The sequence below is a fragment of the Hemicordylus capensis genome, chromosome 3 (genome assembly GCF_027244095.1).
Source record: "Hemicordylus capensis ecotype Gifberg chromosome 3, rHemCap1.1.pri, whole genome shotgun sequence".
Classification (NCBI taxonomy): domain Eukaryota; kingdom Metazoa; phylum Chordata; class Lepidosauria; order Squamata; family Cordylidae; genus Hemicordylus; species Hemicordylus capensis.
The window spans coordinates 196,892,363-196,911,520 of record NC_069659.1 but is presented as its reverse complement, the minus strand read 5'-3'; the positions used below and the strand labels follow the sequence as shown (position 1 = coordinate 196,911,520).

The 19,158-nt window shown below is 43.7% G+C and overlaps 1 protein-coding gene across 1 annotated transcript in view; it reads left to right on the top strand.

Moving 5' to 3' along the window:
- Nucleotides 1-13,897, top strand: part of LOC128349455 (2-hydroxyacylsphingosine 1-beta-galactosyltransferase-like) — a 63,002-nt gene extending 49,105 nt beyond the window's left edge. Inside the window, exons 5-6 of the mRNA XM_053305763.1 lie at nucleotides 5,088-5,307; nucleotides 12,020-13,897. Coding sequence (XP_053161738.1) covers nucleotides 5,088-5,307; nucleotides 12,020-12,335 — 536 coding nt within the window. The 3' untranslated portion in view covers nucleotides 12,336-13,897. The remainder of the gene's footprint in view (nucleotides 1-5,087; nucleotides 5,308-12,019) is intronic.
- The last annotated feature ends 5,261 nt before the right edge of the window (nucleotides 13,898-19,158 follow it).

Sequence of the window (19,158 nt, the reverse complement as noted above, 5' to 3'; positions counted from 1 at the left end):
GAGTCAGTCCATTGGTCCATCTAGCTCAGTATTGTCTACACAGACTCCAAGGTTGCAAGCAGGAGTCTCTCTCAGCTCTATCTTGGAGAAGCCCGGGAGGGAACTTGGGACCTTCTGCATGCAGATGCTCTTCCCAGAGCAGCCCCATCCCCTCAGGAGAATATCTTACAGTGCTCACACATATAGTCTCCAATTCAAATGCAAACTAGGGCAGACCCTGATTAGCAAAGGGGACAATTCATGCTGCCTGCCTACACAAGATCAGCTCTCCTCCCTGCTCAACTGGATAAGTGTGTGTGTGTGTGTGTGCATGCACGTACGCACGCAGACCCCATCCTAGGGGGCTCACATGCTTTTTCTCAGCACTGTATGGAAGATGTGGGACAGAAGGCTGAGAGGTTCAGACATTTTCCCGCTGTGCAGGGTAGGAGTCCATCTCTGGCTAGCTGGAATTTTTAGACCCCTGTTCAACAGCATCCTCATGTCCTCAGGGCAAGGGGACCTCAGTGGTTTGCCATCTCCCACTTTGAACCTTTTCAAGAAGGTCAAAAAAGTGGGAGAAGCTGCTACTGCTGCTACTCCCCATCCCCAGATGTCTTCCACCATTGCAGCTAGCTTTGTAAAGATGTTTTCTTGCTCCATCAGCAGCAACTCCTGAGATGAGCAACTTCCGGAACAAAAGATAGCCACAGCTGCTGAAGTTAGGTTGAAGGGGTCGGGGCAGGTGTGGCCGGGGGGAGGGGGGCAAAGCAGAGCAACCATGGCAGCTTCTTCTCCCGGGATAATATAAGATGGATGATGGAAAGCCATTGAGTGTAACTCATATTATTTAGTATGCTTGTCAATAGGGGCCCTCAGAATTCCAACCAGTCACCAGTCAGAACAAAACTCTTGTCCATGGGCTCTTCCAGACACTGATATATTCCAAACAACACAAATTACTATAGAGAAAAGGGAAAATCCACACTACAAAGAAGTGTGTTGCATAATATTGTTAGCGCTATCTGGTGGCAATGAATGAAACAACCATCTTTTTGAAATTAGAATAAAAGGAGCTTGTAAAAAGATGGTGGTTCCATGAATTGCCACAGATTGCCAGCAGATGGCACTGAGAATTACATGACATCCTTCTGGTAGTGTGGAGTCCCCCTCTTAGTTTTAGTAGCAATTTGCACTTAAATTGGAATATATCTGCATCAGGAGTCGTCCATATGTCTCAACTGAGGCTCAGTGAGGACTGTTCTGCAGTAGAATGTGTTGGCAGGTTCACAAGATAGCTGTGAGGACTGTATGCATTCAGACTACAGATTAAGGGTCACATTTTTTAAAAAAAATTCTCCCAGATACCCCTGCTCACTGGGCCAAAAGGCATCTTTCATGTGGTGGCTTATATTTAGCAGGGGGAGAGCAACTGTCCCTATTCATTTCAGCATAGCCTTTCCAGTGGCTGTTGCTGGTGTTCAGTAATCCAAGGAACTTTGGTTTAAGATGAGAGTTAAGATGATGTACATTTTCACTCATGCTAAAACAAAAAACAAAAAACTGCAAGTCAAGGTGCCGATCTTCCACGTCACTCAAGCAGTAAATACTCTGTATGCTGCCTAGTAGAGATGCATCAGATAGAAATTGATAAGGGGTATCTCTAGCCAGTGATTGGGGAAGATGCACAATTTGAATTTCTGCCTGAGCTCATCCCTCCCCAGGCCAATCTTGAAGTGAAAGACCAAGGCAAAGCATGGGTGTATAGATCCTCATTTCTATAGCAGCGTAATATACAAGATATCTTTACAGCTTATAGGCATGGAAGTTAAGGTGGACACCTTAACTTGACATTTCCATGCTTTTTAGAGCACATGTGAAAATTGAAAGCACCTTAATTCTCATCTGATTGGGCACTGTGGGAAAGAAATGTATATCAGTGGTTCTTACTCATGCTGGTTGAGTGGAGCTTCCATATCCTTAGGCTGTAGACCTCTGATGTAGAATGTTAATATTCAAAAGCAGAATTCTGGTTGCTCATAGAGGGCAGTATTCCTCTGAGGAACTAAAACTCTGCCTTTGAGTATTAACCTCTGTGTTCTAAGGCAGTTTTTTTCAACGGTTTCGGAATCAAGGACTGGTACATTCTTCATGCACAATTTCCCGGACCAGCAGTTAGTAAAAGGGTTTCAAGTTTAAGTTTGTTTGTTTATTTAATAGATTTCAATCAATCAATCAATCATGTTTATTTGCGGACATAGACCAAAATTTTAGGCATACATAATACACATATAATATAATAATAATAATATATTCAAAGATCCGGTATTATCTCTTCCTGATCAGCAGTTTCCAGTTTACATAATCAGATTTCTATACCTGTTTATCCTCACAATGGCCCTGTGAGGTAGGTTGGGCTGAGAGATACATGACAGGCCCAGAGTCACCCAGTGAGTTTCATAGCTGAATGGGGATTTGAACTTGGGTCTTCCCAATCCTAGTCCAACACTGTAAACATACTCAAAACAGAGATTTCTGGACTTTAGGAACATAGGAGGCTGCCTCCCATTGAGTCAGACCATTGGTCCATCCAGCTCAGTATACACACAAAAACTGGCAGCGGCTTCTCCAAGGTTACAGGCAGACCGATCTTGGAGATGCCAGAAAGGTAACTTGGAACCTTCTGCATGCATTTGCTCTTCCTAGAGCAACTAGACAAGGTTGAGAGAGAGACACTCATGCTAGGGATGATGGGAGTTGTAGTTCAACAATTGTTGAAGGGCCATGTTTGCTCACCCCTGCCCTAAAGGAATACCATACAGTGCCCACATGTAGATCCAAATGCAAAACAGGGCAGACTTTATCAACTTAATTGATAGGAAGCCCAAAACCTCATATCATACTGGAAGTCTGAAACCAAACAACATCCTCCAAGCAGTACAATCACAACCAATCACAAACCTCCAAGCAGTACAATCACAACCAAAATATGCAGCCCTTGAAATGGTAATGTTATGGTAGTGCATTTTACACATAAACATGGCATCCACATTAGAAAAGTAAACCACAGGGAATTGGGTGGGAGATTAACCCTTGATACCACACATACATATCCAGGTCTTTATAACTGTAATGATTTTAAAGCAGAAGTTTAAGGAGAAAAAAGTGCTATGTATGAGTGTGAAAGCTTTTAGTGGGTTCCTTCTTCATCCTACTCTCCCTCCTTCCATTTCCTCCATTCACCATTTCATACCTTGCTTCCTCCAGCCCCCACCCCATCTCCTTTCTCATTATCTCCTCATTTTTTAACTGGTTTTCTCAGTTAACACACATTGCACTAGTTCTCTCTCCTGCAGGGGTGGAGCCTGACCACCGGCGGCCCGTGTGCTGCCCCGGCAACAGCCCCGCCCCCGCCCCGATATCAGATGTGGGGGCGTGGTCTGACTCCTGAACGGAACTTTGAGGCTCCGTTCGAAAGTTGGAGTTTAACTGCCGAAGGGGCCACACGGCCCCTTTGGGAGCTAAACTAAGGCTGGCACTGCTTTCGCAGCGCGGCCAGGAGTGGCTCTTCCCTGCAGAAAAGAGTTGCTCCTGGCTGCACTGCGAATGGCTGCGCTGCGCTAGCCTTTTAACTCCTGAAGGGGCTGCATGGCCCCTTCAGGAGTTACTTATTAGATGCCAACAAAAGGTAGCCAACAGCTTTTCTAGAGCTTAAGGATCAGTTTTTAAACCACTGCATTTCAGCCAAGTTCTATTAGGATTGCACCAGATTTAGAAGGGTCTCTAGGGCTGTGCAAAGTCTGATTTCCAATGTCAGAATTAATCCAACACTGGCAAAATTGGTCAAAATCAGATGGTTTATAACCCAATATCAGAAACATAAAGTAGAATACTTCACAGCAGCTATAAAGGGATTAAAGAAACAGAAAGCTGTGAAGTGTTCTGATTCTGCTGACTGCCTCCATGATCCTGCATAGGAAGAAGTAAAACATGAAAAATCACAGGAGTGACTGATTTCCTTGAAATAAAAACACAAGAGTCCTGCCATCTTGTCCTACATGTGTGCCTGTTTTCACTACTCTATGTCCAACCTATGCCCAGCCATTCTGGAAATATAAAGGGTGTATGTTGTTACCTTGTTCCTGAAGGCAAAGGGCAGAGTCCCTCCACCTGGGGGTGGAATAATGACTAGAGTGCAGGGGGGGGGACACTTCAGATCCATATGTTTTTGTGAATTTCTGCTTTGAAACAAGCTGGATTTTGCCATTTTTAGCCATTTTAAAACTATTTTCAAAAATTCATTAAAAATTAAAGGATTGACCAATTTGCTTCAAATTCACTATGGGGGCCGTCTCATCCTGCCCTACATGTGTAGGGCAAAGATCGAAGCCCTAACCCAATTTCAAAGATCGAAGCCCAGCATTTTTGCTTCCATTGTCTGTAAACTCCCCAGAAGTTTGTATATGGAGTGATATATAAATGTGAAAAAATAAGTGAATGAATAAATAACATTTTTGTATACCTCTGCTATATCATCTGCTTTGTGAACTTGCTGAAAAGCAGTAAAAGCAGTATATACATATTGTAAAATAAATATTTAAAAGATGTTGCTTTTTTTTTTTTAAGGCTAGAGTTTTGGTTTCAGATCATCCCTTTCCCAGCTGCTGTAGTTTCCTACTTACAGGATAGCTTTTTGTTTTTTTTATACAGGCAAGCATTCAAAAATGATTGAGCCCCCACCTATGGTCTGAAGTGGCTCAATCCAGTCTACCTCCTCAGTTTGCCGCATGTGTAGATCAGGCCCAGTTGATTGCGGGAGGTGAGATTGAACCAGAGGTTTCTAGCTTCTACAGTACAACAGCATCTCTTTGAGTTGCTGAGGACTCTTCATCAGGGAGAATGGAAAACTAGCTAAATTCTCTCTTGGTAGGGACCAAAGTTGCTGGCTACTAATGCAAATAATTCAGGTAGGTAGTGGCTTAAACACACATTGCTTAGCATTTAAACACAAATCTAGTTTGTGCCCCCTTGTTGGTTGGTGGTAAATGTATACTGTTAAGTAGGTCCTATGAGTGTGACTTTTGAAACGTTGCTTGATTTTGCTGCAGGCCACCCCCGTGTGACAGCCTTTGTCAGCCATTGTGGATTGAACAGCATATTTGAGGCCATCTTCCATGGAGTGCCAGTTATAGGCTTCCCTCTCTACGGGGACCAGTTTGACATTATGACACGAATTCAGGCTAAAGGGATGGGGATCCTTGTGGACTGGAGCCGGGTTACTGAAGATGGTCTCTACCACACATTGTCCACAGTAATTTCTAACCCCAGGTGAGTCTGCCACAGGGTAGCCTTCTTCAAAGGAAGGAAAAGGAATGAGGCTTTGGTGACTGTTATTTCCTAATAGGAAGCCTATTATGTGGACGTCAGTTAGTGAAAGCTAATGCATATGTTCACTGGCTTTAGACTGCTTTTTGCACACATCTGCTAAGTAGCTCAGGTCAAGCAGCAGCCTGCAGATTTCCAGCATATGCTGTCCCTGAATAAATGATTCCAACAACTTATCCCACTGCTAGGGTGAAGCTGTCACAGGATTATCATCAGCAGGGCCTTGGCTATCAGTTGCTAAGAGCTGAATTAACTGCTGGGGGCAGGGGAGGTGGTGGAGACAGCTGGCTGGTGCTTTAGTTCATCATGAGAGAAGTGACATTTCTAGAAATAAAAGCCGATGGGGGGGATACTGTTTTCTTTCTATTTTGGGGGAATTGAAATATATTTTGAAATATATAATTAGATCCAAGTGTACTACTTTACAAGCATATAATGCAGATGTTTGTAGCACGTTTGACTTAGCATTTAAACCTTTGTTCAGTATATTATTTATTTATTTATTTATTTAACATTTATATCCCGCTTTTTCCTCCAAGGAGCTCAGAGCAGTGTACATGTTTGTGTTTATCCTCACAATAACCATGTGAGGTAGGTTAGGCTGAGAGATTCATGACTAGCCCAGAGTGAATTTCGTGGTTGAATGGGGATTTGAACTCGGGTCTTCCTGGTCCAAGTCCAACACCCTAACCACTACGTTATGAAATTAAGTAGTACAAATTCCTTAGTTTTAATCAATTACCACCAAGTATTAGAGATGAAGAAACAAGCTGCTAAAGGTACCTAAACATACAGCACTTACATTTATATACCGCTTTATAGCTGGAGCTCTCTAAGCGGTTTACAATGATTTAGCATATTGCCCCCAACATTCTGGGTACTCATTTTACCGACCTCGGAAGGATGGAAGGCTGAGTCAACCTTGAGCCCCTGGTCAGGATCGAACTTGTAACCTTCTGGTTACAGGGCGGCAGTTTTACCACTGCGCCACCAGGGTATATCACTTTTTATCAATATATATATCAATATATCAATATATCACTTTTTGCCAGTTAGGAAAATAGAGGGGGCGGGGTGTTGAAAATTGAAACCATTGTAATCAACATTGAGGTAAATGAAAGCAATTGTTGATTATCTGGACTTAGAAGCAGTCTTATCTCACTGCTGGATCATGTCAGGATCATCCAGAAACACTAGAAAAACTTGCAACACATGTTTACCAGAGGTGACAATGTAATGAATGTGCATATACCACAAACAATAATTTCTCTTTCAACTCTTTGACAGCTTCCAGCTCTTTGAAACAAACCAATATCTGCCTCAAGCGTAACAGATTGCAATACTAAGGCCTGTAAATTGAGTTATAGCACTGAGGGGATCAAAGTTTACCATCTTCCACACACTCATAGCAACTATGAATAAAATCAGCCACATGAGACCAATATCACAGCATTTAAACAATAAAGATTGTATTGAAAAATACAACCATCTGAAGCTTTCCCCCCCAATGAATTGGTTTCTGAGAGATCCTATATTTTAAAGCACTGCCTTAAAAAGCATTTCATCACTATTATTCTAAATGAAACAATAGTTCATAAGCAGTCTTTAACTATTCTCCCAATTTCCATTGGAAAAATCTCTGGAGGATAAAAAGGCCTCATGGGGAAAAGGATTTTTTCCTCCCAACTTACCATTTCCCCCCTGTACATCCACATCTTTATTCATTACTCAGATCTTGGATTGTGTCATGTGGATGTTCTCTTCTTTTATAACAAACTCTTAAAAGGTTTAGCCATATAACAATAGCCAGACCATCCCCAAATTGTGTAGTATTTACTTAATACGGCTATCAACTTATTAAATAATTTTTAGCTGAAGAATCATCTGCCTGTTAACAAGTTAATTGAATTTAAATACATGTGCATATATAAAAACCTTAACTAGGTAACTTTTTGAGATATTGGGGGGGGGAAAGTCAAGTGACTTACAAATTAAGTTAAGGATCCTACTCAGGGCCACTCAAGGTCCTAGAAGAAAGGTTTTTATAGCTGCTTCGCTTACAAACACAAATCTATATAAGATTACTTTAACTAAGAGTTTATTCAGAAACAACTCCATCTCCTCCTCCTTTCCTTTCTTTTCCCTTTCTGACTTCACCCACCACACTCTCTACCAGATCCCCACTGGGACAAACTTCTAAACAACAAAACATAAAAGATACTATATATCATTCAACAAAAGGCTGTCCTACTAAGTGCCTGAGCGGCCCATCTGTGTCTGGGGTTACCTGGGGCACTCAGGCATATATTGGTAGCAAGGGTGGTGGCTCCAGAGGGGAGGCATGGGTGGCGAAGTGCCCCCTCCAAGTGTCTCCCCCCTCCATTTCTGTTTCAGAAATGGCTCACTCTCCCATAAATGCACTTTCCTCCTCCTGTGCCCCCCCCCCATTTTTTCTGGTGCTGCTATTGACTGGTAGATGGTCCAAATAAAATGACATTAAAATTCAATCCTCTAGTTGCACGTTGCCTCAGGAGTGAAGCAACTCCTACCCATCCAGGTAAGGTGGGTAGGAGAAGGAGGCAGGGCAGGGTATTCAACAGAAATATTGGACTATCTGTGAGTTCCAGAATGATAACATGGATCTTAGTTGGAGTTCTGACTGCTGGAGGCTCCTGCTGTCATTCTGGAACTCCCTCGAACAAACCCCCAGCAGAGGGCATGTTGGCTCTGACATGTCTTTTGGACCGACACAACTGCACAGCCCTACTAGGCACAGATCTCAGCGGCATTAAGGGCTTCTGGGGCGGGGAAGATGTTATTTCCCCATTGTTCACAAATAGACAATTTAGCAATTACTCTGTTCCATCCCCACTGCTAATCAAAACATACAGATCCCTTGTAAAACAAAGAGCAGAAGCAAGTGAAGCTTGGTGACATTTATAGTAGCAAAGCTAGAAATTAATTTTAGGTGGTGCACTAGGTAGAGAATCAATCAATTTTTTGCCATTTGGTTGATCCTAATAGAGGTATTAGTAGATTGTGGCTTTTGGATTTGTTCTAATGGATCAACCCAGCTGCCTGTGATTTTTAGTAAACACAGGGGAGGGGGTAAGGCCAACCTTCTTCTTCTTTTTCTTTCCCTGTTGCCATAACAAACTGGAATTAAAATAGTCTCAATTCTAATGGCTAGTCTTGAAATTGAAATCTTGAAATTGGCCCCATCTAACTTCTAGGCTTTCACTGATAAATCTCCTGATTAAGACAATTAAAGCTTGTGGCACTTTTAATTAAGTATATCATCTCCCAAAATGTTAAGGTTGTGTTACATCTTATGAATTAAAAAACACTGTAAAAAACCCTGAAAAATTAGGGGCAGGGAAAAGAAAAATATTTTTCCAAATTATATCACCAAGTTACCTTGCTCTACAAATCACAGACTTTAATTCCAACTCTGAATATGGCATTCAGCCAGCATAAAATGCCTCATTATTAGGGCCTGTCTTGTTAAGATCTCAATTTTTCTGCCTGATGCTCTGCCTGCTCCATTCATCCCTTGTGTCTTCATCTCATCTTTCCTTTTGATACCTGGATGTTGTAAACTTCCAGTCTCTCTGTTAGGATGTGCACAAACCAAGTTTCGTGCGTTGGTTCGATGCCATAGGAAGGGTGTTAATGGTACTGCTCCTGGGGAACAGGCAAACACCGCTGATTGCTTTTGGGGCTTGTGTGGGGAACTAGCAAGCATGAATGGAGCATCCCACCTCAGAATAAATTTGTGCAGAGCTTCGGTCTGGGAAAGAACTGACAGTTTGTTGTTCAAAAAGAGAATGAGTTTTATTTTAGGGTTTATGGGTACAGGAAATGAAATGTTGGTTAAGAGAGAACACAATATTTAACTATCAAAACTAAAAAGACTAACAAATCAATAGAATTAAGTTATGGCTCACAAAGAGGTGATTTGGCTTGAGTTCTGAATTAAGTTCACTCAAGGCTGACTTGAGACACAATCTAAGAGTAACAGCTTTGGATTTCAGAAGGAGCAAGAAAGGAGGAGAGCAAGAGGTTTTGGAACAGAGATTAGTTAAAGTTAAAAGTTAAGTTGTGCCATCGAGTCAGTGTCGACTCCTGGTGACCACAGAGTCATGTGATTTTCTTTGGTAGAATATAGGAGGGGTTTACCATTGCCATCTCCCGCACAGTATAAGATGATGCCTTTCAGCATCTTCCTATATCTCTGCTGCCCAATATAGATGTTTCCCATAGTTTGGGAAACATACAAGTTATACTTAATTAGTTATACTACCTAAATCCATATGGTAGGGTGAATGGACCCAGTGCTGAGGGACCTCTTGCCTCCAGGACAGGCAATAAGGCAAAAAACAGGAATGAGGACTCAGGGCCAAATGAGGGTCTTGGAACCAGGCAAAATCCAAAGGGGATCTGATCTCTGGAGACCAGTATCTTGCAGCCAAGCATGTTGCACAGATCAGTCTCAACCAGTTCGGTGCTGTGTCAAAGCAGGCATGCAAAATATATTCCAACACTTGTTGTCAAAATCTACCTGTTGGGCAGTCTCAAAACCAACTTGACTGTGAGAAGATTCGGTTTCATTGGATACCGGTAGGTCCTCATCTCCTCACCCAAACTGGTGGGCCCAACTCCTCTTCACCCTCTATAAAGCCTATAAAGTTCAAAATAGGAACTGTTTTTTAATTAAATGTACTAGCTTTGTGACACCTATAGCTGACCCATACATGCAAGTATGGATGCTGAAGTCTAGATCTAAGTGCTGCTTAGAATTGTTACTGTCTAGGCAAGTTTAGAGATTTAAGTAGTTTATGTAACTTTTATGATGTCTTTCTCACTCCTGTTTGTACCTCTTTAAAGTAAAGTGTGTCGTCGAGTCGGTTTCGACTCCTGGCGACCACAAAGCCCTGTGGTTGTCTTTGGCAGAATACAGGAGGGGTTTACCATTGCCTCCTTCTGCACAGTATGAGATGATGCCTTTCAGCATCTTCCTATATCACTGCTGCCTAATATAGTACCAGCAGGGATTCGAACCAGCATCCTTCTGCTTGTTAGTCAAGCATTTCCTCACTGCACCACTTAAGGTGTGTTTGTACCTCTTTACAGAGTTCTTTAATAATAAACTCTTCTTTCATTTGGATCATCTCAAGTTGACTTAATGACTTAACCGCCCAAGGGCAAGCAGGCCGAAATGAAAACAGACCAAGAGCTTTCTCTGTGGAGAGTCGGGGATGAGGCTAAGTGCCTTTCCACCCCTGCCAACCAGTTAAACTTATAATGTTAGGGAGTCCCCTGCTCTAGGACCAGTGGCAGAGCAAAGACGCTGGTGGCTCCACCCATCCTGCTGCTGCCAGTCCCCACCACCCAAGCCACGCCCCTCATGTGATGTCAGACATGGAGGTGTGGCCCCATTAGGAAATGGGGCCCCGTGCCCTGTTTGTCATGCAGTTCCATTTTTGAAAGGCTTCAGCCAGCACTGGACTCCCAGCCTGGCTGGAAACGCGCCTCTGCTTTTGCAAGTAGGGAGAGGCACTACCGGTCGTGCTACACATGTAATGCCTGCCGAAGCTGACTTGCAAACAGGGTCCGTGGCCCCGTTTCCTAACGTGGCCGCACCTTCTGCATCTGATGTGAGATACAGGGGGTGTGGCTGGGACTCCAGGCAAGGCCCCTGAACACAGCAGCCCAGGTTCTCTGGAAAAAAAACCCCCAGCAATTGTGACTCTGCCCCTGTCTAGGACAGGATGCTCACAGAGGATGGTAGAAAGCAGAGACTAAGTCTGGGCAAGGTCCTGACTAATCACAGATGGTATCTATGGAATCCTGGGAGTCTAGTTCTAAAGAAATAGTTCTAGTTCTCATGATTGCATCACAGATCTTAAGGATGTGGGCAGTTCCTACCAAAATCTCAGAAAGGTTTTGTGTGAGCCTTCAGGTGTGCTGCTCACGGCAGTGTGTGTGGAGTGAGTATAATTCTCTTTACTATATTCCTTTGCTGACATTTTCTTTTGCAAGAAAATGGCTGGTTCAGTGATTACCAGCCTTTTCTCCTGTACTATCTCAGTATCTTACGAAATGCTATTACAGTGCCATAAAGCTGCCAGTTTCCAGAAACAAACTAATTCTGAAAGCTGAATAAAGCCTGCAATTTGTCTACCTTGTACATTCATTTCCAGATGCTGAGTTTTGTTTATGTGTCTGTAATGCATTCCTCACTAATTCTTTTGCTGATATTGAGTTGTCAGACTCATGATGAGTCTATGAAATACAATTATTATATGTCATCTGTTTTGTTACATGGAGGCAAATGATCTGGGGAGCCACTCAAAATACTTCTGGGATATATAGTCATAGTCTCTGTCACATGCATTTTGCTTCTAGAGGTAGGTTGGTAAAGCTGAGTGTAGGAACTGGAGGGCCTATAGCCCAGTGGTAGATTGGATATTCACCAGGGAGACTTTTACAAAAGAGATGTGGGTTTTACTTAGGAGTGCTGAGTATTTGCAACTTAAGCTGATGGGTACCTTGGGCAATTGTGTCCTAGCAAGATTTGGGCAGGTAGCAATAGGGGACATGTATTCTCCTTCATACTGGCCATGGGTGTGACTGTTGTCTTCCTCTCTTGTAGTTTCCGCAAGGCAGCCAAGAAGATCTCAGAATTGCATCTGGATGCACCTATGCTTCCCCTCAACCGCACAATCTACTGGCTGGAGTACATCCTTCATCATGATGGAGCACCACACCTCCGCCCATTCCTCTACAAACTTTCTTTCTATCAGTACTATTGCTTGGATATTTTGGCACTTCTGCTTCTTTGCTTAGGAGGCATCCTCTATGTTATATACAGACTATGTTTGAAGCACAGGAGATCAGAAGTCGGCCTAGTGCATCGAAATGGTCACTATTTGAATGGCCATGTTCTGGAGGAGAAGAAAGTGCAGTAGGGCTGGGCAGAATGTACGTTGGTGCCTCTGTATGTAGAAATGGGTGGAAATGAGGACAATGGCAAAAGGGGATGCTGGATGTGAGGCCTCTGTGAGAGCATTGAAATCAGGACTAAATCTGCGAAATGCATACTCCCCTCTTCCCTGATTCACTATAGCACGGTTGTTCCTTGTAAGGCCTGAGAGCCAGTGGTGACCCCCATCAGCCCTAAGTGTGGCTCCCTGACTCATGGTGTATTGCGTCTGTGTGGAACTTTGGCCAGAATGAAATACTCTGCACAGTCCCCCTGGCACCATGTGGAGTTCCCACTGTATTGTGCTGTGCTTTGCCCAGCACCGGTGGAGTTCCTTTAAGGGAAATGAAATCTTCTGCAGCCCCTGCACCAAAGTAGTCCCTGCTTGAAAAAATAGTGAAGATCATTGCGTTATAGTTAAGATATGGGAGCAAAGGAGCAGGAATAGTGCTTTTATGGTCTAGTACAATGGTTTTCAGCCTTGGGCCTCCAGATGTGGTTGGACTACATCATCCCCAGCCACAGTGGCCAAAGGACAGGGAGTTTTAGTCCAACCACATCTGCGGACCCAAGCTTGAGAACCCCTGATCTAGTAGCTGAGGAATATCATTGCCACATGCTCAGCAGCAAGCAAGGGTCCCAAGAAGACTTCGAGCCCTTTTATGTACTACAATGAAACCAAAATGTTTTTCAAAGTTTGTTCATCAGTGGGTGGTGTTCCAGTTTCCCTTGGTACTTTACACTCTTGTCTGTTTAATAGTAAATTATTTTTAATAAATGACATTGTTTCAGTCATTTTAGTCAAGGATTGAATTTGAATTTGAAAGCTTGATGGAGCGATTTCAGTTGTTGCTTCTAGTTGTGATATACCTAGGAGGCACCTGAAGATCAGCTAGCCTTATTCCTTGCATAAGGTAGAATCCCTCCTGCACCAACCCAGGTAATCTAAATTAGTTGTGGGGGTAAAAAAAGAAAATGGAACAATCAAGACTCGGTACACCAGAGTTGCTCAAACAAAGTACAAAGCTGCCCTTCTCATAGATATTCCCATCTCTATCCTAGCTAGGTCTTTTGGTGTGTCATCAAAATGCTTCTCCTAAGTTCCCACCTCTTCTTCCTACTAATAGTTGTGATGCCCAATCTGTGATCTTGAAGGCAGGGGAAATAATGCACAGTTGAGATGATGGAAGCAGAGAGAGAGAGAGAGAGAGAGAGAGAGAGAGAGGGTGGGGGCTGTTCACCTATGCCATATTGCTATCTGTGGCAAGCTATGCTTCAGTTCCAACCTATCTTCTGCCGCTCTATGGAGAGAATAAGGGCTTACAACCCCAAAGCAGGAAAAAAAGGTAAAGCTTTGCACTATTTGAAACTTAAGGACTCTTGAGTAGTGGGGAAATGCTAATTTTTTTATTTCTTTTAAGATCAAAATTGCCCTGCAAATGCTTCTTTGGCTACAGTAAAAGAAAAACCACATTCATTTTGCCAGTTGTGTTTGCTTTGTCGACATCCTCCTTCCCGCAGCCAAGGAGAATAAAAGATTCAATGGTTTGATGTTGTACATAGTGTTATTCCCCAAGCAACATGAGAACTTTGGCTATTCAGCAATGGGACATATGGTACACACATCTATGACATAACTACATATTATGTTGTGTATATATACAACGTAATGTAGCACATTAAATATGCCAGATACATGATCAATATTTACACATGAATGGGCAATCATGCTCTTTGCTGTCTCTGACCCTCTCTCTTTATGCATATGTGCACTTATTTTGCATGCTCATGGCCAAGGGCACCAATCTGATTCTGGGGCAATTATTCAAATACTAGGGGAATCTTTCCCTTCTACAGAGAACTGTTTGGCAGGGAAGCAGACAGCAATCTGTCCATTCAATCAGGCCAGATTAACTAATACCAAAACACAACTATGTGTAACTTCGGTTCAGGTCTTGAGAGTGAAGTGTCGCCATAAAGAATCCCCAGGGGCAAAGAGAGTCAAGAGGTCAGGGCTTTTCAAAAGAAAGACATTTTTTCTATTAAAAGAACAAATCAATTGGGTATTGACTGTGAGAGCAGATCTGAAGGATGTTCAGACAAAGATGTTCACACACTATGTTCAATGCGCATATAATTGTACATGTCCTGTCTGTACCCTGGATTTGAGGGCCTTGGCCCTGTACCCAGATTCACTTTTAAAATATGCATGTTTTTAAAAATATGCATTCACACAAAAAGGGGAAAAAACCCAGTTGGTTGCTGGTCTTGAAAAGAGAAAAAGCAACAAACTTGTATTTCTCTCCTAAAGAAGATATCAAGCAAGGGAATACAGCAAGGAAATAAAATTTAAAAATCACCAAGAAAACAAGAGGGGAAGGAGAAGCCAAGTCTGCTAGGGCTAGAACTCTCCTAGGGTTTGATTTCTGGCTGGCTGGAGGTGTTTGTGTCTTTGTCAGAGAAGAAGCCTGAGTGGGGGATTCATTGCAGGTGAGGGCCCCAGCTTCTGGGAGGGCTCACATTCCAGAGCTGAGTCAGTTTGACTGCTGGTGTTGAATACAATGCTCAGGCCAGAGGAGCTTGCAAACAGATAATTAAGGAGTTTAGCAGGAGTTTAGCGGGAGATTGGTGGGAAAATCTGTGGGGAGGCACACAGTAGTGCCCCTTCATCACAGGGGAGACACCCAATGCAAGAATAAGATGAGTACTACCCAACTTTTGTAATTTTCTTGAAGGACAAACTAAAAACCATTAATTAGCTGACAACTGTACCCAGTACCTAGCTGCAAACCCCATATATTCTATATAGCCAATAAAAGTAATTATGAAAGTAGAATGCCAGCAGGGGTGGGGCTGCTTCCCAGTGTATTGCACAAAATGTCGCATGTATGACTATCTGCCTGCGGGGCAGAAGTCGTGGGTGTGCGCTTGGTGCAAAGAGTTCTTGGCTCTCAGGGAACAAGTTTGTTCCCTTGAAGCCAAGGTGGCTGACCTAGAGAAGCTCATGGAGGCAGAGAGGTGTGTGGATGAGACCCTCAGGGAAGTGGTAGAGACATCCCACTCCCAGGCTGATGGCACTTATGCTGTCATGGAGAATGAGAGTCTCAAGGAAGGAGGACATTGGTCTGAGGAAGAGGAAAACACTCCCTTAGCAGGGACCCCTTCCTTGGGTAATGAACCCATAGCCTCTCGCACAGAGAATACTCCTCCAGGGGGTGGAGGCCTCTTAGTAGTGGGTGATTCAGTCAGTAGGGACATAGAGAGATGGGTTTGTGACTCACGTATAGACTGCATGGTTACTTGCCTGCCTGGTGCAAAGGTTGCAGATGTCATGCTGCATCTAGGTAGGCTGTTAGGCAGTGCTGAAGAGGAGTCAGCTGTGGTGCATGTTGGCACCAACAATGTTGTGAAATGCAGTCAGGAGGTCCTGGAAGCCAAATTTAGGCTGCTAGGTAACGTACTGAATTCCAGGAACCCCAGAGTAGCATTCTCTGAAATGCTACCTATTCCACGCACAGGGATAGTGAGATAGGTGGAGCTGAAGGGGTCTCAATGCATGGATGAGACGGTGGTGCCGGGAGGAGGGGTTTAGATTCATTAGGCACTGGGCTACATTTGGGGGGGAGCAAAGCCTGTACAGAAGGGACAGGCTCCATTTGAACCAAGATGGAACCAGACTCCTGGTGCATAAAATCAAGAAGGTTGCAGATCAGCTTTTAAAATAATGCCTGGAGGATTGCTGGCAGGAACTGGGTGGTATCTGCTAGGGATGTGCCTACTGGTTCGAACTGGTTCGATCAGTGGGCGGTTCCACCGGTTCAATGGTGGGAGGGTGCATCTTTAAGGGTGGGGTAGGGTGCCCTTACCCCTCCCGCTGCATTTCCCCCACCAGCATTCCATTTTGTTAAAGCTCCTTGGGGCAGCAGTGTACCTCCCTGCCGCCATGTCGCCACATCTCCCGGAAGTAACAGATGCGCCTGTGCGCACCCGCAATGTGTGCGCACACTCCATGTGCATGCGCACCCACAACAGGCGCACGCCCATGCCCGACACATGCAGGCCCATCTGTTACTTCTGGGAGACGCAGCAGCAGGGAGGTACGCTGCCGCCCCAAGGGGCTTTAACAAAACAGAGCACCGGCAGGGGAAATGTGGTGGGAGGAGTAAGCACACACTCCCCCCACCCTTAAAGGTGCACACACACCCCGTCTAACCACCCCCACCTGGTTCCGTGCACATCCCTAGTATCTGCTTCGGCCAGCAAAACCCCCAAGGTGTGAGGGTGAACATGTTTTGGATAAACTAGAAGGGGACAGAGTAGAGCCAGGAGTTGAGCAGAAGGAAACACAGGACAGCTTGCCAAATGGGTCAAATGATGGTAAGGGGGATAGCACACTCCAACACCAGGTGAGGGGCCCGGTGTATGGCTGTCTATATACAATGCCAGAAGTCTCCGAGCCAAGATGGGTGAGCTGGAGTACTTGGTTACTAATGAAAACATAGATATAGTAAGTGTAACAGAAACCTGGTGGAATGGTGAGAATCAGTGGGACATGATTATTCCTGGATATAAACTCTATAGAAGGGACAGGGAGGGGAGGATTGGGGGAGGAGTGGCACTGTATGTCAAAGAAGGGATAGATTCCAATAAGTTGGAAAACCTAGGTGGACTGGAGTCCTCCACAGAATCATTATGGGTAACATTACAAGAACTGAAAGGAAATGTGTTACTAGGGATGTGCTATTGCCCTCTGGATCAAAGCGCTGAGAGTGACCTGGAGTTGGAGAAACAGATAAGTGAGGCATCAAAGAGAGACAGGGCAGTAATAATGGGTGACTTCAACTACCCACACATAGACTGGGTAAATTCACATTCAGGTAACGACAGAGAGGCCAAATTTCTAGACATGCTAAATGACTGTGCCTTAGGACAGTTAGTTGCTGAACCAACCAGAGGGATGGCGACCTTGGACTTAATCTTGTGACCAGAAGTGATCAGGTGCCCAGGACCTGGTGCAAGATGTCAAAGTTGCAAATCCATTGGGTAGCAGTGACCATGGTGTGATCCAATTCAGCATATTTATGGGTGGAGAATTATCAAAGAAGTCCAACACAGATGTGCTAGACTTCAGAAGAAGAAACTTCTCAAAAATGAGGGGACTGATAAGAAGGAAGTTGAAAGAGAAAGTCAGGAAGGTCAAATCACTCCAGAAGGCATGGAACTTACTTAAAACCACAATATGAACATATACCAAGATGGAGGAAAGGTACCACCAAGTCCAGGAGGACACCAGCATGGCTAACAAGTAGAGTCAGGGAAGCTATAAAAAGAAAAGAAGACTTCCTTCAGAAAATTGAAGTCCTGTCCAAATGAAGTGATCAGGAAGGAACATAAACTCTGGCAAAAGAAATGCAAGGAGACAAAAAGGGATGCAAAGAGAGAGTTTGAGGAGCATATAGCTAGAAGTGTCAAGGGGAATAACAAAAATGTCTTTAACTATACCAGAAGTAGAAACTTGCAAGGGAGGCGGTTGGATGATGAGAGATGTTGAGAGTGTGATGATGATGAGAGTGTGAAAGGGATTATTAAGGAGGATGAGGAGATTGCAGAGAAGCTGAATGACTTATTTGCATCTGTCTTCATGGTGGAGGATACTGACCATAAACCCTCTCTAGAATTGAGCTTTTCAGGTTTAGCGGCTGAAGAACTGGGCCAATTTGAGGTGACAAGGGAAGATATTCTAAACTGTCTTGAAAAACTAAAAATTAACAAATTGCCAGGGCCAGATGGCATCCACCCAAGAGTTCTGAAGGAACTCAAATGTAAAATTGCTGCTTTCCTAGCAAAAATATGTAACTAGTCCCTACAATCAGGTTCTGTACCAGAGGACTGGAAAGTAACCAATGTGACTCTGATTTTCAAAAAGGGATTACAGGCCAGTCAGCTTAACTTCGGTGCTGGGTAAATTGATGGAAAGCATACTTAAGGACAAAATTGTTACGCATATAGAAGAACAGGCCTTGTTGAAGGAGAACCAGCATGACTTCTGCAAGGGAAAGTCTTGCCTCATTAACCTTTTGGAGTTCTTTGAGAGTGTCAACAGGCATGTGGATAAAGGTGATGCGGTTGACATAATATACTTGGAGTTGCAAAACGCTTTTGATAAAGTTCCCCACCAAAGGCTCTTGAGTAAACTTTGCAGTCATGGAATAAGAGGACAGGTTCATGTGTGGATTGGTAACTGGACAGGAAATAGAGAGTAGGAATAAATGAACAGTTTTCATAATGGAGGTAGGTAGGAAGTGGGTTCCCCCAGGGATTGATACTGGGACCAGTGCTCTTTAACTTGTTCATAAATGATCTAGAAGTTGGGATGACCAGCGAAGTGGCCAAGTTTGCAGATGACACTAAACTATTTAGGGTAGTGAAATCCACACTGGATCATGATGAACACCAAAACGATCTCTCCAAACTGGGAGAGTGGGAGACAAAATGGCAAATGTGGTTAAATGTAAGCAAATGTAAAGTGATGCACATTGGGGCAAAAACCACCAACTTCACATATACAACTTCACATATCAGCTGTCAGTGACTGACCAGGAGAGAAATCTTGAGGTCGCAGTGGACAGCTCATTGAAAGTGTTGTCTCAGTGCGCGGCAGCTGTGAAAAAAGCTAATTCCATGCTAGGAATCATTAGGAAGGAGATTGAAAATAAAAATGCTAATATTATAATGCCCTTATGCAAACCTATGCTGCGGCCACTCTGGAGTATTTCGTACAGCTTTGGTCACTATATCTTAAGAAGGAT